This window comes from Balaenoptera borealis, assembly GCF_965194805.1.
Source record: "Balaenoptera borealis genome assembly, chromosome: 3".
Taxonomy (NCBI): Eukaryota; Metazoa; Chordata; class Mammalia; order Artiodactyla; family Balaenopteridae; genus Balaenoptera; species Balaenoptera borealis.
This window is the reverse complement of record NC_138866.1, coordinates 84,036,151-84,062,509: the sequence shown is the minus strand read 5'-3', so window position 1 is coordinate 84,062,509 and position 26,359 is coordinate 84,036,151. Positions and strand designations below refer to the sequence as shown.

Below are 26,359 nucleotides of genomic sequence, written 5' to 3'. Positions count from 1 at the left end.
AGTTGTGGCACGCGGGCTCTAGAGTGCATGCTCGGCAGTTGTGGTGCACTTGCTTAGTTGCTCCGCAGCATGTGAGATCCTCCTGGACCAGGGCTCGAACCCGTGTCCCCTGCATTGGCAGGTGGCTTCTTAGCCATTGCACCACCAGGGAAGCCCTCGTCATTGAATTCTTAATTTTAGTTATTATATTTTTTCAGTTCTAAAAATTCCCTTTGATTCTTTTATAGTTTCTAGTATACCACTGAAATTCTCAATCTTTTAATTCAATGAACAAACTTGCTTTTTTTTTTTTTTTTTTTTTTGGCAGCATTGGGTCTTCGTTGCTGCACGCAGGCTCTCTCTAGTTGTGGTGAGCAGGGGCTACTCTACATTGCGGTGCATGAACTTCTCATTGGGTGGCTTCTCTTGCTGCGGAGCACGAGCTGTAGGCACACGGGCTCAGCAGTTGTGGCTCGCGGGCTCTAGAGCGCAGCCTCAGTAGTTGTGGCACACGGGTTTAGTTGCTCCGCGGCATGTGGGATCTTCCCGGATCAGGGCTCGAACCCGTGTCCCCTGCACTGGCAGGCAGATTCTTAACTGAGCCACCAGGGAAGCCCAAAACTAGCATTTTTTTAAAAGTCTGTTTCTAAAATTTTCGTTATGTAGATCTCCTGTGGGTTTGTTTCTTTTATCTATATTTCATGTTGGTTTTCAGTTATGTGGTCTAGTCTTTCCATATATCTGATTTTTTTGTTTTGTTTTAGTTTTGTTTTAATGCCAGACATTGTATAGGAAAAATTGTAGAGATAATTGTGGGCTCTGGATACTGTTTTCTTCTTCCTGAGAGAGGATTAACGTGTGTCTGGGGTTTTGTTGTGGATTTTTTTGCCTATAGTAATTTTTTTTCTGGGGCAATAATAATCCAAAGCCCCCTTAATCTAGTCAGGAATTGAGATGATTTGAAACCAGGATTCAGTACCTGATAAAGCAAGTGTATGTATAGTTTACCTTTACTACCAGTGTGTATCTATCTCTTGATTCCCAACTTAAGGCCAGGGAGGTGGGTGGTTATCAGAATCCCTCCTCCTTGAACTACAGTTTTTGTTTTGGGGGTCCTGTGTCTCTTTTTAAAAAAATACAAACAAAAACAAAAAACAACTTTTCAGTTTCTTAGCCTCTCAACTAGAACTTTTGGGAAGGATCAGCACCCACAGGGGGAACGTGTTCCAGATGCCAGGCTTTCCTCTCTTTTCTAGATCTGGGCTTTGTAATTCTCCACTGGCTCAGTAGCTCTCTGATGCCTTCAAACAAATGTTTTGTATCTGTGTTTTAACTTGGTCAGTAGGAGGAGTGCTAGTCCAGCACCTAGTGCGGCAGTGACAGAAGAGGAACTGCTATATTCATTCTATTAGGTTTTTAAAAAATCATTCTGAATAATGTATTTGTGATGATACTTTTAAGATTATCACTAGGAAATAATCTGTATATTGGTCCTTTTTCCAGGTGCTACCATATTGGGGAAATCCTCATGATAGAAAAGTTATCAGGAGGTTCTGGAGTCAGGTAACTTTCAGCTTACTGTACACGCAGGCACACACACATATACATGTTCACACATATGCGCAGTCATTATTCCTCCAGGTGATTTGAGTAATTTCACTTACATAAAATCTTCTTATATGTTTCTGGACACTAGGCAAGTGTACTTTTTTTCTTTTACAATGCTTTTCCTGTTGTAGACAATCAGCTGGACTTGAAGTCCAGGATTAAGTAAGAACTTTTTTCTTTAATAAGCTGAAGACTAGTTTTTTTTGTTGTTGTTGTTGTTTTTTTAACATCTTTATTGGAGTAAAATTGCTTTAAAATGGTGTGTTAGTTTCTGCTTTATAACAAAGTGAATCAGCTATACATATACATATATCCCCATATCTCTTCCCTCTTGCATCTCTCTCCCTCCCTCCCACCCTCCCTATCCCACCCCTCTAGGTGGTCCCAAAGCACCGAGCTGATCTCCCTGTGCTATGCGGCTGCTTCTCACTAGCTATCGGTTTTACATTTGGTAGTGTATATATGCCCATGCCACTCTCTCACATTGTCCCAGCTTACCCTTCCCCTTCCCCGTGTCCTCAAGTCCATTCTCTAGTAGGTCTGCATCTTTATTCCCGTCCTAGGTTTGAAGACTAGTCTTTAACAAGGTTTGTGGTTAAGGTAACTACCTTAAAAACAGTTATGCTTTTAATTCACTGCACATCTCCTACATTGGAGAAGTATATCTTTAGAGCTATCTTAAACTTCTTGGCCTTAGAAAATAAATTCCATTCCTCATTGTCTTATTATGACTTGTTAGGTATCTCTTTTCACCCTTGCCCTCTTATGTTTACAGAAGACCCTCTACACTCAGGATGCCCCCTTCCATGTGGTTATCACCAGTTACCAGCTGGTGGTGCAGGATGTAAAGTATTTCCAGCGAGTCAAGTGGCAGTACATGGTATTGGATGAGGCTCAGGCGCTCAAGAGTAGTTCCAGGTAACATGAGTAGTAGAAATAAAGTCTGTGGACTGAGGATATATAGATATATAGATATGTGTGTATGATATACACACACATATGAATGAAGGTCAGAGAGATTTCAAAACATGGTATATGGCTTATGGTCTCTGCATAAGCCATATATCTGACCAGAAGGCATAAATTCTCTTTTGCATTTTCATGGAATATACATATTAATGTTTAGAGTATAAAGATTTTTCTCAACTTTTTTCTCCCTATTCAGTAATTATGGCATTTTAACCGATTTTTGTTCTTCAAGGAAATTTTCTGTGGAGGAACGGGTGTCTGCTCTTTGCTTCAGGGATTATTTTAGACAGGAGGTCTTAGTAGGAAGTAGAATGTTACATTATGTGGATTATAGCTTCTACTGTTTTATGAAGGTTATCCTAGTCCCTGAATGGTTATTAGACGCCCAAGAATCCTTTTATTGGAAGTTACGTGTTTAAAATGTTCTAATACCTTTAAGTTCCCAAACTGAATAGTAAATGAGTGCTTGGCTGTAAAGTGTTACTCAGTGGTATTAGACCTTGGGTTTGATGGATTTTTATTAACTCTTGGTGAGCCCATAGGGCTTTCTTAGAAGTCCATGTTAACTGGCAGGATGGTATTTTCCATGGAACTTTCCATCCTCTAAAGAGCATTATTTCATAGTTTACTCTTTTGAAGTAGAGCATGCTTGTGGCCAGGAGCAGTAGACTTACTTTGCGTTTTCTTCTCACACCCTTTCTTTTTCTCCATTGCTGCCTCCAAACTCACACTGGAAGCGTATAGAGTAATAATTTTAAAACCTACTACTGTAGATAATACTTTATAATTATATGGTTTGTATCAACAAAACTGACCAAAGGTAGTAGAGGACTTTTATCAAGCCAGAAAGGATCCTACTCTGCTATTCGAGGGCTTTTTTTTTATATATACCCTAATACCACGTTTTCAGTATAGAGTCAGTTCCTTTGAAATTTCCTGTCGTCAGCTTTGTTGAGTAATATTTTTCAATTGTGTTCATGGTAGAGTATTGATACTTGATTTTGAGTGTTTGTTATTTATTTGAAAAGCAGTTTTAGAAATAAGGGGTCTCAATAGGGTGAATATTTACTGCTAACTTGGAATTTGTAATTCATCTTACTGGACAGTGTTCGTTGGAAGATACTCTTGCAGTTTCAGTGTCGGAATCGGCTTTTGCTAACTGGGACCCCCATTCAGAACACCATGGCAGAGGTAGGCACTAGTAAAGACCTCAGTTTTATGTCTGCATTAAACAGTGGTTCCAACACAGAATAAAATTCTTTACGCATGCCTACCTGGAGTGTTACGGCTTTGTATAAATTACAATCCCCACATAAAAGGAAGAATTTGACCATGGCTTGCCCTAAGTGGTTTTTTTTGGGGGGGGGGGACATCATTACTATTTTCTTATTCTCTGGCAAAAGGCAAATAAATTTCTTTATTCCTTGGTTACTTATATAATAAATCGTGATCACATTAAGAATGCTACTCATCTAATGCAGAGATATTTTTATACTAGAATAAAAAGGTAATATTCTTTGACACTGAGAGGAGCTAAAATTCTTTCTTTAGGGAAGATAATTTTATCTTCTAGAATAGGGGTCAGAAAACTTTCTGTAAAGAGCCAGATAATAAATATTTAGACTTTATAGGCCGTATAGTCACTGCACAGCTACTCAACCTTCTATTGTAATGTGAAAGCAGCTATAGATGATATATAAATGAATAGGTGTGACTATGTTCCAATAAAACTTGATTTATAAAAATAGATGGCAGACCAGACTTGGCACCACAAGGCGTAATTTGCTGACCCCTGATCTAGAGTTATTATTAGCAAGTTATGCTGCCTCAGACTGTGTTCAGTTGTGGAATGGATCTTTATATAAGATCTTTAAAACTATCTCACTGCACAAGCTGAGCAGGACTTGCACTTTCAGACTTTCAGTGTGAAATTAATTGAAAAATAGTCACATTTTGCTATAGTACCTTATAAAATTAGAGTTGGTTGATGAGGCAGTGTGCTTACACACTCATTCTCTCTCACTTACTCACACATACACATGCACCTAGACACAGATACACAGACCTACAACTTCACTCTCTCTCTCTGTCCAAACTCTCATCGTATCTTCACATACTGTCATTTTGTTGCTCTATAGTTATTTCGCTTTTTGTTTGTTTCCAGCTCTGGGCTCTGCTGCATTTCATTATGCCAACATTATTTGATTCACATGAGGAATTTAATGAATGGTTTTCCAAGGACATTGAGAGCCACGCCGAAAACAAATCTGCCATAGATGAGAGTGAGTACTTTTATGAACTTTCATTCTTTCTGCCGATTAGTGTAGGCAACTACATAATTCTGTATTTTCTTGTATGTGAAGAATTTTTCTTCTGGTATGCATAGAAGGATCTGAGAGAAAAGTTTTTTCTCTTTTAAAATAATTATGTGTTTTGTGCATATTTAAAAGAGTCCAAAAAGGACTAACTCAAGTGATGCTCCTGTAGTGTTGACTAATCAAGGCAGAGCAGGCAAAATTCACATTTTGGCTTACGAAATCCTCATTTTCCACGTAGATCCTGAAAAATTTTATATTCTTTGTGGGATGGGGTAAGACTTTTTGCCTGTGATAAAACCAGAAAATATTAGAAGGGTAATTTTTGTTATTTTCTCTATATATAAGGATTTGTTTCTTCTGTAAACATTTTTTAACCTTATCAATTTTTTTTACCTCTTGACTAATATCTTTTAAGAGAGTTATGAGGTATTTATTACATAACATGAAGTGACAGCTAGTAACTATTAGAAAAGTCCTTAAATAATTTCTTATACTACATGTTGTTAATTTGCTGATATACTTTGAAAAAATGATTTTGGGGGAACACTGGGAGTCCCAGATAGCTTGCATTAGACCTGTCTGAGAACCCTATTATTGATAGAATGTTCCTAAAACACTCTAAAGGTGAATTCTAATAAAAATAAAGACATCCTTACTGGTTTGAGTAAATGAGAGCAAAATGCATTTGCACAATTGACTCCAGGAAGGTGCTGTGGAAAGTTCAGATCCCTTGGCTTCCTCCTTGCGATTGTTTCAGTCTTCTTTTAGAGAATCATTAAGCCAAAAGGTGTTAGAACAGTTTAATGAAGGGTGGTCATGATATTTCTTTTGTTTGTGTTAAATTGATATAATGTATTATTTGTCGGTGGGGCTCCTGGCATTTCAGATCAACTCTCTCGCTTACACATGATCTTGAAGCCATTTATGCTGAGGAGAATCAAGAAAGATGTGGAAAATGAATTGTCTGACAAGGTAAGGAAAGAAGACCTTGTGAGTTTATGCCTTAATAGGCACCAACCTAGGGTTCCAGGGTGAAAAGAAATTCCTTGGTAAATGTTTAGTTGAAGGGTAATTAGTTTGATTGATAGGAGACCTTTAAACTTGAGAGGGTCAAAGAAGACTTAAAATGAGTCAAATAATGAAGACAAGTAATAGTTTTTTCTTCTTTTTGTTTTATACTTTTTATTACGGAGAGTTTGAAACATTACAAAAGTAGAAAAAATAGTATAATGAACTCCATATAGTTTAAATGATCAACTCATGACCATTTTTCACCCCTCTACATTATTCTGAAGCAGATCCCAGATGTCTTTTGTTTCTTTCTTTTTTTTTTTTTTAAATTATTAGCACCTTTTTTTTTTTTAAGAAATTCACGTTCTTTTATTTATTTATTTATTTATTTATGACTGTGTTGAGTCTTCGTTTCTGTGCGAGGGCTTTCTCTAGTTGCGGCAAGTGGGGACCACTCTTCATCGCGGTGTGTGGGCCTCTCACCATCGCGGCCTCTCTTGTTGCGGAGCACAGGCTCCAGACACGCAGGCTCAGTAGTTGTGGCTCACGGGTCTAGTTGCTCTGCGGCATGTGGGATCTTCCCGGACCAGGGCTCGAACTAGTGTCCCCTGCATTAGCAGGCAGATTCTCAACCACTGCGCCACCAGGGAAGCCCTTTTGTTTCATTTATAAATATTTTCATAGGTGTCTCTAAAAGATTTGCTGTTTTTTAAAATACATATTCACATATCATTATCACCTCTACTAAAAAAAGGCAGTTATTTCATGGTAGTATCACATATCCAGTCAGTGCTCAGATATTCCCATTGTCTTTGTGTATGCTTTTTTCTTTCTCTCTCTTTGAAAAAGTATTCAGTTTTTGAAACCAGAATCCAAGCAAGGTCCACACATAGTATTTGGGTGCTATGTCTCTTAAGCATCTTTTAGTCCCACCTTACTTTTTCTCCCCTTGCAATTCTTTGTTGAAGAAGCCAAGTTGTTTGTCGTGTAGAGTTTTTCCACATACTGGATTTTGCTGGTTGCATCATTGTGGTGTTGTCTAACATGTTCCTCTGTCTCCTGTATTTCTGCAGACTGAGAGATAGATTTAGAAGTTTAATGTGCTTTGGGTTGTAATATTTTTTCTCATAAAAAGTCAGTAATTTTGGTTTATAAATAATCTTTTTTTGGATCTTACCAGACTTCTGTAGTTTTCTATTATCTCTTGTGAATCCTCCCCATATTCTCCTTCCTTCTTTTTTCACCCAGTTCCCAGTCCTTTGGGGTATTTTCCCATCTCCCATAGATTGCACCTGTTTCTCACAGTTCTGCTCTCTATATAAAAGGTATCTTTCCAGCTTCTTGATAATATCAGGTGATACTCTCTGTCACTGCCAGAAGGCTGGATCATTTTGAAATTAGTAACTCTTACAAGATTGTGGTGGAGATGTACACCTTCAAAGAGAGGAATAGAAGTGTACCTTTTTTTTATTCCTTTTAAAAAAATCTTTATGGCTGCTTTGTGAAACTGGCTGATTTTAACTGAATAGCAGTGTCACACAGATGTGTACCTGATAGAAAGAAAATACTTTATAAAAAAATGGATCCTTGAGTCTTTTATATCAGAAACAGCTTAAAAACAATAGCAATATCATAATGTCTGTTATTTAGTGGTCATTATGGAGGTGATCAGAAGACATATGGTTCTTAACCACTGTGCAGAGTATAAATTTCTTAAACATCAGTAATGTTTCTAATCTGTTATTAAATAGTATATGTATTATTGAACTCTTACTGTCTGCCAGCAACTGGTCCGTAGAGATGCAGCTTCCAGGTTCTGTTCAGATTTCCAAGGGGGATGAATACATAAATAGCTAGTACTGTATCATAAGATATGCAATGATTATCTATGTGAAATACAATGGGAACATAGATAAGGGAGTAGTTCTATTAGGGAAGGTTAGAGAAGGCATCAAAGCAGAGATGACATGTGAGCTAAATCTGGAATAATGAGTTGGCATTTACTAGGAAAATATGATAGGGAGGGGGGTGCTAAGCAACAAGAGTGAACAAAGGTAGAGCAATATTCAAATAGGCAGCATGTTTGGCAAACATTATTCAGACTGTTGTAGCTAATATATATAGGAGGACTTGATGAGATTGGGATAATATGGTGAGTTAGATTATGGCAGGCCTCTGCCTACAGGAGAATTTTTAATATTTTACTATAGGCAGTAACTTACATTGAAGGTTTTTCAGCAGTTGAGTACCTTGTAAGATTTGTATGGAAAGTTTCTTGGAACCAGGAGAGACTAGAGGCAGGAAGCTCCCACGGTAATAGCAGTAAAGATTAGATATGATGAGATTCTGTATTAAAGCAATGGGAATGGTCAGAAAAGGTGGTTAGAGGTAGATTTCCAGGTTGAGTTGAGGGACTTAGGAAATGATAGAACATGGGGTATGAGAGAGAGAAAATCAGAGCTGACTGAAGTTTCTGTTTGGGCAACTGAGTGATAATGCTGTTAATGAATTAAGTAAATTGTGAAAGAGAATATTTTTTCTGATATGTCACAAATGCAATTGCTGCAAACTCTGAGTGATACTATTATGGTAGGTAGTTGGAAATATTGGGCTGGGGATGTTGGGAAACATATTTTTGCAAGTCACTGTGATGGACGGTAGTTGGTGTTATTAGAAATGGAAGAGGTCGCCCAGGGACAGCATGTAGAGTGAGTGACAAGGGAAGAGGGTCAAAGAAGGCACATTTTTCTGGATAATTAGCCATATCACAGGTTTATAGAGATACTGAGTTTCTAGAGATATGTATATTGTTTTTTCCAATCATAATCTGCCTTGCGTGAGTTTCCAACTTTACGCTGATACTGAGTTTTCTTACAAACTGTTTTCAAAATATAAATGTCCTTATTGATTTTTAGATTGAGATTCTAATGTATTGCCAACTGACCAGCCGACAGAAGCTGCTGTATCAGGCACTAAAGAACAAAATCTCCATTGAAGATTTATTGCAGTCTTCTATGGGCTCTACCCAGCAAGCACAGACAACCACCAGCAGCCTCATGAATCTGGTCATGCAGTTCAGGAAGGTAAGAGCTTAGGTCAGCTGCCTTGGAGTTGTCTTTATTATTAACCCACTTCGAGAAAAAGGCTCTATCTTGCCTTGATGCCAAACAAACAAAGGCAGTTAAAAAAGGATGAAAATGGGAAAGTATATATTCATAAAGGTAAACATGCAGGGTTTGGGATTCTTCCATCGTTTCATAGAGTGATGTCTGCACATGACAATATTGTCTTATCATTTCCTTTCCTGTTAGGTGTGTAATCACCCAGAGTTATTTGAACGACAAGAAACTTGGTCTCCATTTCATATTTCCCTAAAGCCATACCAGATTTCAAAGTTTATCTACCGTCATGGACAGATCAGGGTCTTCAACCATTCACGAGACAGGTGAGCAAATATTAATATCTGTTTGCTCTAAGAGTGTTTTTGTATAATTCAGGGTTTTGTGGCTTAGTAGATAAATTTAATTGAGAGTGAGTTCCACAACAACGAGGTGTTTAAGCAATGGGTGGACAACTATTTGTTGAGGGATCTTGTGATAGGATCTGTGCACTATCAAGAGTTTAACTGGCACTTCCAGTTGCCTTTCTGAGTGAGGAATGTGCACCTGTGTGCAAATATGTACTTGTACCAGGAGAGATCAGCAGATGTCTATGCCTCAGTACTGAAATTGCTTTGTGATGGTTTATTTCACACTTGGAATAGCACTTGTGGAAGAACTGATTGGATTTCAAATTAATCAAATTTATCTTCTTCCCAGAATCAGCAATCACAGATTTGGTAAAAGTGAAGTGATCGTTAATGGTAATATGCTAGAAACCATTTCCATTCAGAAAATGGCTGTGTATGTCCATTCTGCACCTCCGAGTGAGCGTGGCCCTGGCTTCTGGATTTTTTAACAAGCTCCTAAAGGATTCTTGTGCACACCTGCACTTGAGCACTATAGATGTAGAATGCTCCTTCTGTAGAGAAACAATATAAACAGTACTTTCGAAATAATCATCAACAACATCTAGCCTAATGTTACTGAAATTGAGACACATTTCTTGTGTTTAATTTTAAGAATTCTTTGTCTGTGATAGCTCCAGGCTAATACTTAACTAGATGGGCAGGGGGAAACAGACCAGAGTTGTAGTGCTTTTTGTTTAGTATAGTATATAGCAACTTGCAGTGCTAGAATTGTGCTTCTCTGAAATAAAATGAGACCACTTTGAACTTGTAATCTACTACCTCTATTAAGTACTTATTACTTTCTGACATATATGTTATGATTTTGTCTGGCAACAAACTTCTCAGAAGTAGAAACAGTTTCAAACCTTAAATGATTCTTTTAGTTTGGAACCTCCAGTTTAGTTAAGTTCCTGATATTTATATTTGGGTTTGGATTTATTTTATTTACTTTACAGGTGGTTAAGGGTTCTTCTTTCTCCATTTGCACCGGACTATATCCAGCAGTCTCTGTTTCACAGAAAAGGTAGGTGTTTTGATCTTTGAGAAGGAAAGTATGCCAAGGATTTATCAGGATGCTCTTTGTTTTGCTGAGTTGGAACTACTAGTGGCTTTGCCTGAATGCTAGGCCTTTATTTATAAAGTCTTGATAAGATTTAAGTAAATTAGTTGTCTTCATCTATAGATGCTAGGCTTTTTGGCTATAACAGGAAGCAATGAAAATTTTTTTTTGATTAATTGTTTTCCATTTTGATTGACCTTCCAACTTTATTTTATACCTGCCTCTTAAGAATTTCTTACACCCTTTGAATAGAGGTGTGATAGAGACAATGCAGGACTCTTGTTAGTGTGGGACTCCTAGGTCCCTCCTCCTTAGTTTAAGGAAAGGAAGCTGCTCAACTTTGAGCATTGTCCAAAGTATTAAGGCAGAGGTTCAGAATTTTTCACCTCTGTGTTTTCCTTTTTTTTTTTTCCTGGCACGATAAAAAGAGGAAGGCAGTTAGCCAAGGATCCAAAACCCCAGAGGTAACTGATGAGCCAACTCCACTCTGGCCCATATATGCCATATCTCATAGGTCTGCCTCTTCTACTTATGATTGTAGTACAAAAATATGACACGCTGACTTATATCAAAGTGGCTGTATTGGAACCTTTAGAATAGTTTTTGATTCTTAAGTCAAAGTTCAGCAGTTCAGCAGGCTTTAGTTGAGTATTGCCTCTTGGTTTTCTATTGTGTTTAACTTTGTCCTTTGATATTCCAGGTGTTAATGAAGAAAGCTGTTTCTCTTTCCTTCGCTTTATTGATGTATCTCCAGCTGAAATGGCAAACCTCATGCTTCAGGGACTTTTGGCCAGGTGAGAAGTTTGCTCATTGTTTGATGAGAGAGCAGTTGGGAATAAACAGGGGCAAAGGTTGAATACTATGAAATTAAATATTTAATATTATATCATCTTACAGAGCCTCTCATTCTTTTTGTATTGTTAAGAATTAAAATTTTTATAAGGAAATCATACTTTTGATCCTTTAATAATTGCATGATGCTTCATGATATACCTTAAATAAAAACTATTTAGGCCCTTCTCCCAAATGCTACCAGAAGGTCTTCAATTCTTCTTAATTTCTAGGTAGACTACTTTGTTTTATTTGTTTCCACAGGGCAAATGATGACTGATGATTCCTTTAGTTAGAGTGATTGCAGCATATAGCCTGCCTTACGTATTCAGGGAAACTTAGTTCTCTTTTCTTATTCTTTGGAATAATGGCTTTTACTTAATTTATTACTTTGTATTTGTGTAAAAAATAGTGACCTCATTAGGAGAGGCTGTCTCCTTAGTATGAGGATGTGTTTATGAGAGTTTTTGTGATAGAGTTGAATATTCCTTAATACTGAGAGGAGCTTTACAGAGGATTTTCGTTTTCATAGTAGCAAACCAATTCATGCCAAAGATAGAATTTATAGAACAAAAGTATGAAATTGCTTTATCTGAAAGTAGGAAAGAGCTGTGTCTAAAATGTTCAAGATTTACAAAAGAGACATGTTAATGAGAGACAAGGTTCCTCGCTGCTATGAACTACCCTCAGCCCTCCATGGAGCACTGAATAAGCATGTCTGCTGTGGTTTGTTTCAGATGGTTAGCTCTTTTCCTGTCTCTGAAAGCCTCCTACAGGCTCCATCAGCTGCGCTCCTGGGGAGAGCCAGAAGGGGAGAGCCAGCAGAAATATCTGAGAAACAAGGATTTCCTTCTTGGGGTTAATTTTCCACTCTCCTTTCCCAACCTTTCCAGCTGCCCTTTGTTAAAGGTAAGCAATTATTTCAGCATCAGTTATCTGTGTAGTACTCCCTTCCCTTTTCTTTGAATCAATAAAAGTAATAAAGTAAATGATGATCTGAGGGAGCCAAAAAGTTCCCAGAGGAGTGGGAGCAGTGTAGTGGTATAGCTTATTACATATCACTTAATAGACATTTTATGTGTGTGTGTGTGTGTGTGTGTGTGTGTATGTATATATATTTAATATATGTCTTGTATATAACTTTACTGTGAAGTACACAGATCTTAAGTGTACAACTCTTTGAATTTATACATGTGTATACACTTGTGTAACAACTGCCTAGATTAAGGTATAGAATATTTCCAGCACCCAGAAGTCTCCCTCATACTTCTTCCCATTTGAACCCTCTAGTTCAGAACAAACCAACAAATAAGGGTAATCACCGTTCTACTGCTATCATCCCAGATTATTTTACCCTGTTTTTGAACTTAATGTAAATGGAATGATCCAGTGTGTACTCTTTTGTGTCTGGCTCCTTTCCCTCAATTATTATGTCTGTAAGATTCATCCATGTTGCACTGTAGCATTCTTTTTTAATGCTATGAAGTGTTCCATTGTCTGTTTCTAATCACAGTTTATTAATCTACTGTTTTATTTATTTATTTATTTATTTATTTGGCTGCATCAGGTCTTAGTTGCGGCACGCAATTAAATGGGATTGCTGTAACATCACATATACGTATGTTTAGGTTTAGTTCCCACTGCCAAACGTTTTTCCAACATGGTTTTTCAAAGTTAAACTCCCACCAGCAATGTGAGAGATTTATTGTTGTAAATCTTGCCTACCCCTGGTATTGTCAGCCCATTTTCTTTGAATTTGTGATTTTCAGTTGCATTTCCATGGAAAATAATGATGTTGAGCACTTTTTCATGTAATTGTTTGCCATTGTATAGTAGGTAAGGGGAAAAGGGATAGGAAATAAGTGATAGGTGATAGGTGCAGATTCAGATCATGTGAAGCCTCATAAGTTAATGCTGAGGATTTGGGTTTTATTCTGAATGAAATGGGTGTAACACTGGAGAGTTTTAAAAAGAGACTTCTATGTTTCTATGTTATAGTTCTTCAACTAGATTAAAAGTTTAGAAGGTAGAACTTTTTCTTTGTATCCTCTAGAAAATTTAATGTGTCATCAGTCATACAGCTATCGAATGTAGGATGTTCTTTGGCTGCATCTGGTTATTTGCCCCCTGTATACTGAAGAACCCATATGATTTCCTTTTCTTCTGTTTTCCCAGTTGGTTTCTCAAGCATTGCTCCATATACTTTTTTGGACTCTGAAGATAAGATCGTTAATGCAGGAGGAGAATAGAATTGTGTTCCAGCCTGTTTGGAATAATATAGTCAGTTGTGGCAAGGTGACTTCCTACTAGTGAATACTGATATGTCTAATGAAGAGTTGCTTAACCTCTGTAGACCAATTTCCTTACATTTGGTACTCTATATTACTACAGTTAAAATTTTTTTACTAGTTTTATTTTTGGTACAGAGCGCACCATTCTCCCAGGGGTTTTTTATGCTCTATTATGTAGATACCTGCATCTTACTTAACACTGAAAGATATGCATCACTTATTTGTATTCTTCTGCTTTATGAAAATACAGTAGTGTGTTCAGAGTACCTGTTCAGTGAGGTCCTTATATCAGTTAATTTCCTGAGAAATTTAGATGTGGGCAATATGCTTTATGTGAAACTGGTTTTTCCAAAGTTAGATTCACGTCCATGTCCTCTTTACTTTTATTTCGTGTTATAGATAGACCTTTGCTCTTGTAGTGGCTTAGAATGTACACCGAGTTACTGAGCCACAGGTAGCTGAAAGCTAATCATGTATGTGTAGAGATGCTGTTCTGCTTTTGGTCTCACCATCCTTATCTCCAAAATACATATGTTGAAATACCAATGTATCTTGCCAGAGTTGGTTGATACATCTGTTCTAAGAAATATTTGCTTTCAACTAAGCAGAATAATCTTTACATGATATCTAGCCTTAAAGGTTAGACTGGGTTCTGAATGAAGAATCATTTTGTTGAAGCTCCATGTGTAACAATAAAAATATAATAAAGCCCATTATATCTGTGGCTTTTGAAGTCTGACCATGAGTCACAAGAATATTTTACACCACCTATAGTTATGTAGACATATCAGATATTACATACATATATAAATATTACACATCCATAAATTTTTAAGACAAAATATTCACAAAACAGTATTTACCCTCCTTCAGTGCACAGAGTTTTTTCCTTTTATTTGTTTTTCTTAATGTTAGTTGGAACCTACTAAAAAATGATTTCATGACCCTACTACTCACAGTTTGAAAAATACAGCATTCAGTGACTGCATGATATTAGAATAGCAAGGGGACTAGGTCAAGAAAGTCACCATATAGAAAGATTGTGGATCATTCTTTTTAATAGTAAGAAAGGAAAGAAACTGACATTTTGGGACTTAAGGAAGGGTCTCACTTTCTGAATATGAAAGAGACTACCAGAAGTCACTGAGAGAGCAATATGCACATTTCATTGCAGAGTTACCCTGACATGTAGTTAGTGATCAAGGTCCATCTCTGTCTTAGTATATTTTGGCATGTACCTGTTATATCCCTCCTATTCAGGGATAATATAAATAAAGTTAAGTAATTTTGAAAAAACCTGATTCAAACTTGAGCAAAGTAGTTTATTATGAGAACTATCCCCCAAGAATGGCTTTGTTAGAATATGGCTATTACCACTATTGTACTGTTTCTCACACTGATTTCTCCAAACTAAGTCTTTCTTTCTCCCTCCTTCCCTTCCTCCCTTCCATTTCTGGCTGTGTTGGGTCTTCCTTGCTGCGCATGGTCTCTCTCTAGTTGCGGTGAGCGGGGGCTACTCTTCATTGCGGTGCACGGGTTTCTCATTGCGGTGGCTTCTCTTGTTGCGGAGCACGGGCTCTAGGCTTGTGGGCTTCAGTAGTTGTGGCATGCGGGCTCAGAAGTTGTGGCTCGCGAGCTCTAGAACACAGGCTCAGTAGTTGTGGCACATGGGCTTAGCTGCTCCACGGCATGTGGGATCTTCCCGGACCAGGGCTCAAACCCGTGTCCCCTGCACTGGTAGGCTTATTCTTAACCACTGTGCCACCAGGGAAGTCCCGAACTGAGTTTTTCTTATTTAAGAAGTATTCTAGAGAATATTACATTGTCTGTTTTGCAAAGAAGGATAGAGAAGGAAATTTTGAACACCTAATCCTTTGTAACAGATTTCCAAAATTCCTTTGTTAAGAGTATAAAGTAAAAGCTAAAACTTAAGATGCATGATATTTTAGCATACATACACACATCAGAAACACACTTCCAGATTTCATAGTCTGCTGTAATCCTGCCAGTTTACAGTTTTTCACAAAAATATGATTGACAAAAATGAGTCTTTTTTCAAAGGTAACTCTTCAAGTATGGACAGCAGTGGTGAGACTTAAATGTAATAATTATCTGTCTTGCTGATGTTTGGATTTGTCAGTTGGATTTGGATACAAGGTCTTAGATTCTTTTTGTTTGTTGCTTTGTGTGGGATAAACTCATCATGTATGTGCTTTTGTGCCTTTTCCTGACATGACTTGTTTGTTGTCATTGAAATCTACAAAAATACTTCTGGCATTATTAATACAATTTACAGACCCTCTGGAAGATTCCTTTGCTTATACAGGGACGCTAATACTGTGGAATCAGAGAGAAAATTTTTTATTTTCACAGAAAACAAAGTTAAAATTGTGCTTACTAGTTTTAGCAAATGTCCTGAGAATATGACTTGAGAGGTATTTGCTATCATTCATATGGTGAATTAGAACCACAGGAAGACCAAGAAAAGTCTTGAAAGATTAGAAAAGGACTGACATATAAATGTGGGTCCATCTTTAAAGCTTGAGGGGGTAGGAAGAAAACTTGGAAATGATAACCAGTACCCTAATCATTTATTAGAGAGTTAAAATTTTTTTTCTAATGAAATTAATTAATAACCGTTTGAATTCATGAGCCTAAGAAGCAGCTAAGTTGATTCTGAAAATATGACCGTTTGCTTTCCTTTAGTAGACAACAGGCCAAGGAGATTAGAGAGAAAGAAATAATAGGTATAATATATTAAAAAATGTAAGCCTTTTTCTTATTGCCTTGGCTATTCTTCTAGAGATATTAACATACATACAGGAGAGTGCACAAATCATAAGTGTACATACAGCTTGATAACTTCACAAAACACTGTCAGAACTGTACCTCAGAGGCCCCTTTGTGCCCACTTCCATTCATTGTTCCTCCTCAGTGTCCTCCCCACAAGAGTTACTGTAGGCAAATATTTGGGTGGCTTATAGTTTTTATTATTACAGGTAGTGCTGCTGTGAACATTACTGTACACACCTTTTAATGAAAATTCATATGTATTTTGTGGGGTATATATATCGAGTAGTCAAATTGCTGGGTCATAGGGTATGCGTATGGTCGTCTATAATAGGTTATGCCAGACAGTTTTCTAAAGCAGTTGTGCCCATTTTCATTCCCATTAACAGTGTATAAGAGGTTCTAGTTGCTCCATGTCCTTGCCAGAATGTGACATTGTTTTGTCTGTTCATTTTAGTCCTTCTATGTGGTAGTATCTCACTGTGGCTTTAAATTATATTTGCCTTATGAATATTGAGTACCTTTTCTAATGCTCATTGGCCATTTGGATAACCTCCTTTATGAAATGCTTATTTGAGACCCTTGCTTATTTTTCTGTTAGTCTGTCTGTATTTTTCGTGGTGTTTTGTAGTTCTTTATGTATTGCAGATGTCTTCTACTCTGTAGCTTACTTTATCACTCTAAATATTGTCTTCTGTTGAATCATTAGCATTTTTTGTGTCCTGTTGAAGAAATCTTTGCCTTTACCAAGGTCATAAAGATAATTCTGTTTTTCTCCAAAGGTTGTTTTGATTTACCATTCAGATCTACAAGAAACTGGTTTTTCAGTCTGTGTTACGGGTTGTCATTTTTTTACTTACAGATATCCATGAAAAGACCATCCTTGTTGCACTGCAGCATCACTTTTGTCAAACAGGTGGCTGTATATGTGTGGGTCTGTTTCTAGACCCTGTTCTATTCCATTAGTCCATTTGTCTATCCTTGACCAGTACCACTTTATCTTAATAACTATAGCTTCATAATAAGGCTTGATAACTGGGTAGCACAGGTCCTCTAGCTTTGTTTTTCTTCAGTATTGCCTTCACTGTTCTTGGCCTTTTGCATTTTCATGTAAATTTTGAATCAGCTTATCTATCTTAGTTTAAACTCTTCTCAGCAATGCCAGTAGCCCCATGTTTTTTGATTATGTCCCCCATTATTAAAACATTCTTTATCCATTTTGCCAATACCTATGCATTATTTCATTTAAAATGATACACAAATAATAGCATATTAATATTATTTACATTATGAAGCTTGCATGTAATTTCTTTGGAGACCACTGATCTGGGCAGTACAAGAAGCCTAATTGAGTAAGGAATGTTAATAGAGGGGAGGACACACTATTTACTGGAGAAAGTACTTTTTTTTTCCAAACACTCTTCACTCTTTCTCTCCTGCTGTTTTCATTTGTTTGATCCCAAGGGCCAATGGGATTGAGTGAATGGGTCCATTGATTTGTATGTATATCAGAAGAGCTTATTGATTGAATGAATCTGCAGTGGGTGAATGTGATCTTGGCTTAAGGGTTGGGGTTTTTCCTAATGTTCTTTCATAGTAGCCTACTGCCAGTGTCAGTCTACTCCCACAGAGAAAAAGCACATGTAATTAATGCTATTTACAAACCTGTCACGCATCAGTGCCTATTGTGGGCAAGGTGTGTTAAAAGTCATGGTCTCTTATTTTCTGGTTTGAAAACTCATTCATGCATATAGTAAAAAGACATGCACAAAGTTAAAAGGACTTTACAAATAAAAATGATTCAAGATCAGAGTTGAAAGAAAACATAATTAACTGCCAAAATAATGGTAGATGATTAGTGGTAAAGTTCAGGATGGGAGATCACTTCAGGTTAAAATGGACAAAAAACTCTTTTATAGAAATGGTATTGTTTAAGTTGAATCTTGAGTGGTAGGGACCTGGGTAGGAGGAAGGATATTCCAAGTCGAAGATTTGAGCCAAAATACAGAACAGTAATGAGAAAAAAGTCCAGAAAGGTAAGTCACCTTTTCTCCCAAGGAATCTTTGAATGCCATTCTATTGGGGTTTAGATACTAAACCAGGAGTTTCAGCCCTTTTTTGGCTCACCTTCTTCAATAGATGCTATAGTTGTAATCCTGGGGGAATAAAGTTTTGGTGGCTACTGTCAAGCCATGGGAAGGAATAATCGGGTAGTTGGTTTTAGGAAGGCTGTTAAATCATTCAGGTCATTACAGCACATCAGTGGGGATCTCTGCCATTGATACTTGATGACTAATCTCAAGAGTATGATAACAGGAAAGATTGGATGTGGGAATCCGTGTTAAGGAGGGTATTAAACTAAAGTTCCAAGTATCAGGTACAAAGGACCCAACAGAAATAGTTGTAACCAAAAGATGGTGAAGAAAGGGTGAATGAACTCTGATTGATTTGGATATGGATGAGCATTGGCAGTGAAGGAATAGCTTCCAAAACCCAGAGTTCAAGAGAGGATTCAGAGGGAGTGCTGAATTCTACATCAAGTTTAAAGTGAACACTTAGGGATGAGATTAGGAGCTCTTTGATGTTATGAGTGCAGATATAACAGAGAAGGCCCAGGTGCAGGGATTTACAAGGAGAAAGATTCTGGTTAGGAAATAGGTAATGAAGTGTGACAGTTAAAAAGAATAGGAAGACATTTCAGGAGGGACAGTTGGTTTTAACTAAAAGCTGAGTTTGTAAGAGAGAGGAGACTCAGATTTGAAGACAAAAAAGGAAGAAAAGGCAGCTAAGAGGGAAATTAAACATGCAAGAAGGATTGATACGGGATGCAAAAGTGGTTAACTACCCTTTTTTTTTTTTTTAAAAAATATTTATTTATTTATTTATTTTTGGCTGTGTTGGGTCTTCGTTTCTGTGCGAGGGCTTTCTCTAGTTGTGGCAAGCGGGGGCCACTCTTCATCGCGGTGCGCGGGCCTCTCACTATCACGGCCTCTCTTGTTGCGGAGCACAGGCTCCAGACGCGCAGGCTCAGTAGTTGTGGCTCACGGGCCCAGCTGCTCCACGGCATGTGGGATCTTCCCAGACCAGGGCTCGAACCCGTGTCCCCTGCATTGGCAGGCAGATTCTCAACCACTGCGCCACCAGGGAAGCCCGGTTAACTACCCTTTTTGTATGGTAGAAAACCAGTGAATACAGGTAGAAACTCTATAATTAATAGAAAGATACTTCTCTAATACAAAGAATTTTTTACAATGTCCAGAAAGACTGAAACCAAGCTTAACGTGAAAAAAAAAAAGTGCTGTCAAACAGTTCTGTCATTTTTGGACTTCCCTGGTGGTCCAGTGGTTAAGACTCCACGCTTCCAGTGCAGGGGGCACAGGTTCAGTCCCTGGTCGGGGAACTAAGATCCCACATGCTGCGTGGCATGGCCAAAAAAACCCCCACAATTCTGTCATTTTTTTTCTTCCTTTTTTTTCTTCATTTCTTTTTTCCCCCCAAGTGTGAGAACAGAATTTAGATGTTTGGACATAGTCCCTCTTGTCTTTGTGGTCGGGTTATTTTAGGCACCTTGCACTTACAAGGTTAAATAAATGTTTACTGAATGACTTAGTAAGTCTTGGTGCATTGTTATTAGTGTTGTTTTTCCCTTTGGAACTTTGTGTTTCGTTATCTGAGGGAATGTCCTCCACCCTAAAATTAGAAGTATAGTCTTCCTCTGTATTTAAAATAGAATTTTGTGAAGAGTTCTAACTTTTCCTTGGAGGTTGGGAAATATGGGTGGCATTGCTAATTTGTTTGATCATGCATTGAATTTATTGCACACTAGTTATTTTTGCCCTGCATTTGACCTGAGAACTAGAGGCATTTCTTGGGAGTGAGAAATATACCAGCAGAAAGAAGCTAATTTTTAGACATCTTCAAAAAGGGTGTCAGTTGTGGATATTAGCCTATTAGCCCCTGTGGTAGTTATCTATACCTATATAACAAATTACCCCCAAATCTAGCAACTTAAAACAATGAACATTTTTAATATCTCATAGTTTATGTTGGTTAAGAACTCGCGAGCAGCTTAGGTAGGTGGTTCCGACTCAGAAAATCTTATGAAGTTGCAGTCAGGATATCAGCTAGGGTTGCAGTTCCCTGAAAGATTGACTGGAGCCATAGTTTCTGCTTCCAGGTTAGCTCACTTATATGCCTGGTTAGATGGTGCTGGCTGTTGGGTGGAGGACTCTGTTCCTCGATGTGTGGACTTTTCCATGGGGCTGCTTCAGTGTCCTCATGGCATGGCAGCTGGCTTCCCCCGGAGTGAGTGATTCAAGAGACAGAGCAAGGAGGAGCCTCAGTGCCTTTTGTATTAGTTACTTCATTACCACGTTTGTTTTGGTATTCCCTGTTCTGAGATTTTGGCTTAGGCGACAGATGGGTTCTGACTGTGACACTATGAAAGTTCTTAAATTGGAAGGGATGCTGGTATCACCTCTCCTTGTTCTCCATGTTACCTGTCTGTTCACAGTTTTATTAGCTACTGCAAATGCAGTATAATACGTGCCATTCATCTTCAACCGGAATTCATTGCTCATAAGCCCTAACTCCTTATGAGCAAATTTTTTTTCATAGCAAGCTCTGTTTTTTTCTGTATCTTGCATTTTCATTTGATATGCCAACTTAGTTCTGATTGTGTAACTTTGATTATTTGTAAACATAATGCTGAAGAGATGCTGTTTCTCCAAATCCTTGTTTTGTGATACTGTGAAGTAGAGTAGCCTTGTTTAATATGCAAAGTAGACACAAATTTATGTTTCAGTGTTTTGATGGGAGAACATGAATCTGGCTTCCATGTTCAAGATCAGTCTTAAAAGTAAAGTTGGGGATTATTCTCAAGCAGACAAACCTGAGAGAAGAGACAAGGGGAAATGCTAAAATTGGAAGCGAGTGCCAGGATTCTTTCTCTTGTACTATTCAAAAATAATTTTGAATAAAATTCCTTTGGAGCTACCTACTTTGAATTAATTTGTCCATATTCGCCTTTATCCTCTTATTGCAGAAAACCCTTCATTCTGTTCTCTTCTGTGCCTTCATTTGTTTTATAAAAAGTAGTAGGTATTGTTCCAGCAGTCTGTCTCCTAAATACAGCTTCCTATCATCAGATCAAGGTGAAGGCTTTGTTCTTATTCCTCTGAGGAGATAGTTAATGCATGTTGACTTACCTACATGTTGTCATCTTGTTCTTGGTAAGCTATCTTAAATCACATACTACCTGAGTTATATTCAGCGGTCTAACCCAATCCTCTCATCTTCCTTGCCACCCATGGACGTGAATGAATCTGAACAGTGAGAAGCTCTTCCCCCCACTGAGTGTGCCTGTAAAACTCTTCTTCTTACCCTGCAGTGAATATTAAATTTGAATTCTGTGTTACAGAGTTCAGGGAAGTACCATTCTCATAATGCTGGCTTTGGGATGGTACAAAAACATCAAGGAACTAGGAACTAGGCTAAGGACATGGATCAGATGACACTTAGGGTATTTTGAACGAAGTTTAGGGCCTTTTAAAATCTCTTACTTGACGTGAATGCTTTTCTGATATTTCCTTTTCTTGTAATGCTTGTAAAACAAAAGCCAGCATGATTCTGTGTTGTCCTCTTAACCTCATTGTTCTCTACCCTGCTTTACTGGTGATGAGTTCAAGAAGGAATAGCATTTAGTTAAAAATTTTTATGAATTCATTCTCACACACCTCCCTCCCCACTGTAGGCTCTGACCAGAGCTCCTTTCTTGTACAGTTTTACGAGGGTTAGAGTGCAAGTCTCACACATATGAATTTTTTTTCTTTTTAATCTTATTTTGCTTAGAAGAATAAAGACAAAAACCAGAATCTGTAGGAAATACACCATTTAGCCATTTTTGGGGGAGGCAGAACAGATTTTATACTGTATCCAGTTAAATACTATGTTAAAAATGATAATTGGCGGAAACAGTACCAGCATTAATTTCATTTCCTGTCCCAGTCTTAGTGAAACTGTTGTCATGGTTATGGTCTGCTTAGGCATTATATGTGTGGAAAGCTTTATATGCTGTACAACTCTAGTGAACCAACTAACTCATAGAAATTGAGGGCATTTCAGATTTTGCAATTTAAAATATACAGGACTTCCCTGGTGGTCCAGTGGTTAGGACTCTGCGCTCCCAGTGCAGGGGTCCCAGGTTCGATCCCTGGTCAGGGAACTAGATCCTGCATGCCTCAACTAAAAAGGATCCTGCAGGCCGTAACTAAGACATGGCACAGTCAAAAAAAAAAAAAGATATAAAAATATATATACAAAAGAATCTAAACATAAAGAGTTATTTTGAAAAGAGTGGTGTGTGTTTTAAGTTTTAAACACTATATTAAATGCTTAGAGAGCTTAGAATGGCTATTGATGAAGAATCCCCCAAACAGGAAGTTTCCAAAAACTCTTCCACTAGAGGTTAATTTGCAACTGCAGTATCTATATCATCATTTCCTGAGATCATGAGAGCTGCCAGTACCCTTTGTGGAAAGCTCTGGGAAGCCATTGTTTTCAGAGTTTTTCTGTATTTTATTTCCCCCTTTTTTAAAAAAAAAAAAATTAATTTATTTATTTATTTTTGGCTGTGTTGGGTCTTCATTTCCGTGCAAGGGCTTTCTCTAGTTGCAGCGAGCGGGGGCCACTCATCATCACAGTGCACGGGCCTCTCACTGTCGCGGCCTCTCTTGTTGCGGAGCACAAGCTCCAGACGCGCAGGCTCAGTAATTGTGGCTCACGGGCCTAGTTGCTCCGCGACATGTGGGATCTTCCCAGACCAGGGCTCGAACCCGTGTCCCCTGCATTGGCAGGCAGATTCTCAACCACTGCGCCACCAGGGAAGCCCCTATTTCCCCCTTTTTGTTTGGTCACTTAGAATATCTGTGAAAATGGAATCCATGCAATCTTAGCAATTGATCTATAAACATTACACCCTTTCATTTTAAGTGAGACCTTTTCTCTATATCTGAGTTTGATGTGTTCTTTAAGAGAAAAAAACAGAAAATTAATTTCTAAGTAATGAAGACCTAACGTTAGCATACGTATTCTTTTTAATTTTAAATAAGACATGGAAAGCAAAGAACGGCCCCTTGTTGAGTGGACAAGTATGTATCTGAGGGGAAAACATCTGTGTGTTCTCTGTGCTCCACTGTGGCAGGTAGTGTACAGCTGAGGGGCCTATCATACTGCCCTGTTATTTTTCACTTGAGACTTTTGCATGATGCCAAAAGATTCTACAAAAGCCTTCCTTCGCTGCTGTGTGTATATTGCAGTACTGGCAGCAAGACACACACATTTGCCACTGCCTGCAGGGTAGTAAGATAACTCAAGAACATGAGGAAGGGACAACAGAAGAGCAAAAACTGTGACCACATTATTACCAAGTCACATCTCTCATTGTGTGACATTGTTTCTTTTTTTTCTAATTTGTTTTAGACCAAAGTAGACTAAAGAAGTAATGAACCTTCTTTTCTGCACCGCCCCCCCCGCCCCGGCCCCCTGCATCCTACACAACGATGCCTGAGGTGTCCTTTGTGTTCTTCTCTATTAAGCATTAAAATTTTCTGTATATAGCAGTACCTAGCAGTTCATGTCATTATGTGAAGGGAATGTGGATAGTATGGTACCAAGGACCACCTGTGCCAAGGAAGATTTGATGGAACCAATGTTAAGAGAAAATGATCTAGAAAAGTATAGATTGAGTGAAGTATACTGAGGGTAGTCAGGGTTTCTCTAAAGCTAAGCCTTGTGTATGTTGAGCATGTTGAGCTAGTGAATCATTTTTTAAATCTGGAATCAGCTACAAATCACCTTGATTTAGTGACTGCCAATGAGAAGCCTGTCTTAACCTAGCTGATATAAGACAAGTGAACATGTTCTAACTTAGGAATGACCACCCCGGAAGTAAAATTATCATTAGACTTTTTCCAGAAAGGTATCACAAGCAAAATATTGTGTTAAAAAGACTCCCTATCGTGATTGTTGTATCCCTTATTAATAACTACAATGTTGGAGAGAAAATTATTGAAGGAATTGGTCATTCTTTCAGCTCTTATCTGTTGGATTTTGCCATTTAAGAATACTGAAAATGAGGTTGACTTTAAGAGATCCCTCCCTGAGGCATTGTTTAGATACTGCTCTTTAGAAGTTAGTAAAGAATTCAAAAGTCTCTAGGCCAGCCACTGCTGCTATCTCAGCCACCTGGGTGGCAGTGGACACCCCAGCTAGCAGCCCTGAACTACGACAGATACGAGCAGCGGTTGCTAGGCTTGTGTCATCTCTTCACCCCCAGGAGGGGCAAGAAGAGCTATCACTAATAATCAGAAGTGAACTTTCAGAAAACAAGAAAATTGGCTACATTTTGTTTTTTGTTTTTTTTTTTTACTTTCATCTGTGTATCAGCAATAGGATTTTTTTAGTAATGATCCTAGCTCATCAGTATTGGAAGAACAGGGTGACACCTGGTCTATTAATCTTCATAATGATCCTCACACTAGGCATTCAGATGATAATGGAGATAAACATGTAGAGAGGTGGTTAAATCTCAGTGCAGATGCTACCCAACATAAAGATGAGAACACAGATATTGTTGAAAAACGATATCAGAAGATTAATGTTCTTTTCTGGTTAATGATGGGACCTAAACATCTAGAGAAAAATGTCAAACATATCAAAGCTACATGAGTCCAGCATTGTACTAAAGTGTTGTAAAGACTTCCATAGAGTGTGATTAGAAATCACTGAAGACGTCCCAACTCTGCGGGAAACATTTAAAGCCTTTCAGTTTTTTCATGCCCATTATTTAGAAGGTGCTGATTGCTTCATGAAAGCAGATTATGATACACCTGTCCTACTAGACAGCTTGAGATGGCTTCTTTCAAACTGTGATCCTGAAGAACCCATGTACTTCAGGAGGAAATATATACTAAACAAAGAAGCTTTGAAGAGATTTGGTACTGGACACTTTCGGTATTGGAGTTATAACTGTTATTCTCCTGCAGAGGGTCCTGGTTACTGTTCATCTTGCAGTTTTTTGTATTATCTTCATTCATATGATTATTTAGGTTACCAACCTGCCTTGAGAAACCAGTAAGACAAATAAGTGAAATAATCGAGAATGAAGATCCAAAGATAAAATGTCTAATATTGAACTGAAGAAAGAACTGCACCTGCAATATATTGATACAACACTGTAATCCCACTGACAAATTCTTTGTATGTGAACATTCCATACTTAAAAATCTTTCATGTGAATGGCTGCAAACTGAAGCTTTAACATGAGCTTTAAGTCTGTTAAAATGAATTGATACAGTAATGTATTTAATTTTTTAAATGGTAGTTAGGTTAGAGGAACTAAAGAGATATTGTTTCCTGTTCCTGACCACTTTTATTGATGTCTCCAAATAGATAGAACTTCCAACCTTGCTAGAACTATACTGCACTGTTAATACACACATGAAATACTAAACAGATCTGCCTAAAAGAAAAATTTAGGAGGAAATATTATTGGTCATCTTTTTAAACTCAAGACAAATGGGTTTGTATCCACGGTTTAACAAATGAACCAAACTTCCCCTGACATACACAAAATGTTGTTTTGTCTAATGAAAATTTTGCTGTAACTATTTATAATAAACAGAATCTCTTCCAGAAAAAGGCAGAATTAGAGATGACATTTACCTAAGGTACATTAATAAAAGCACAGTTTGAAATTAGAATGAACTTTGACTATATGTGACATTTTTTCTATTTTGCTTACAATAAATAATTGTCAATAGCACTAATTTGCATTTTTGTTTTGTAGTCTCTGGTTTTCAGCAGCCACTGTAAAGCAGTGAGTGGCTACTCAGACCAGGTCATCCATCAGCGGAGATCAGCTACCTCCTCGCTTCGTTGCTGCCTGCTCACTGAGCTGCCATCTTTTTTGTGTGTGGCCAGTCCACGAGTAAGT

At 37.8% G+C, this 26,359-nt stretch overlaps 2 protein-coding genes across 5 annotated transcripts in view; one reads left to right on the top strand and one right to left on the bottom strand.

Moving 5' to 3' along the window:
* INO80 (INO80 complex ATPase subunit) overlaps window positions 1-26,359 on the top strand; it is a 130,933-nt gene that overhangs the window by 56,560 nt on the left and 48,014 nt on the right. For 3 of the 4 annotated variants that reach the window (XM_082387218.1, XM_082387216.1, XM_082387215.1), the window contains exons 15-25: window positions 1,483-1,542; window positions 2,363-2,505; window positions 3,663-3,747; window positions 4,721-4,838; window positions 5,761-5,846; window positions 8,801-8,968; window positions 9,197-9,330; window positions 10,350-10,417; window positions 11,154-11,247; window positions 12,022-12,193; window positions 26,213-26,353. In XM_082387218.1, coding sequence (XP_082243344.1) covers window positions 1,483-1,542; window positions 2,363-2,505; window positions 3,663-3,747; window positions 4,721-4,838; window positions 5,761-5,846; window positions 8,801-8,968; window positions 9,197-9,330; window positions 10,350-10,417; window positions 11,154-11,247; window positions 12,022-12,193; window positions 26,213-26,353 — 1,269 coding nt within the window. The remainder of the gene's footprint in view (window positions 1-1,482; window positions 1,543-2,362; window positions 2,506-3,662; window positions 3,748-4,720; window positions 4,839-5,760; window positions 5,847-8,800; window positions 8,969-9,196; window positions 9,331-10,349; window positions 10,418-11,153; window positions 11,248-12,021; window positions 12,194-26,212; window positions 26,354-26,359) is intronic. The other variant, XM_082387217.1, reaches the window with a different exon arrangement.
* Window positions 6,226-26,359, bottom strand: part of CHAC1 (ChaC glutathione specific gamma-glutamylcyclotransferase 1) — an 88,979-nt gene continuing 68,845 nt past the window's right edge. Inside the window, exon 5 of the mRNA XM_082387274.1 lies at window positions 6,226-6,959. Coding sequence (XP_082243400.1) covers window positions 6,925-6,959 — 35 coding nt within the window. The 3' untranslated portion in view covers window positions 6,226-6,924. The remainder of the gene's footprint in view (window positions 6,960-26,359) is intronic.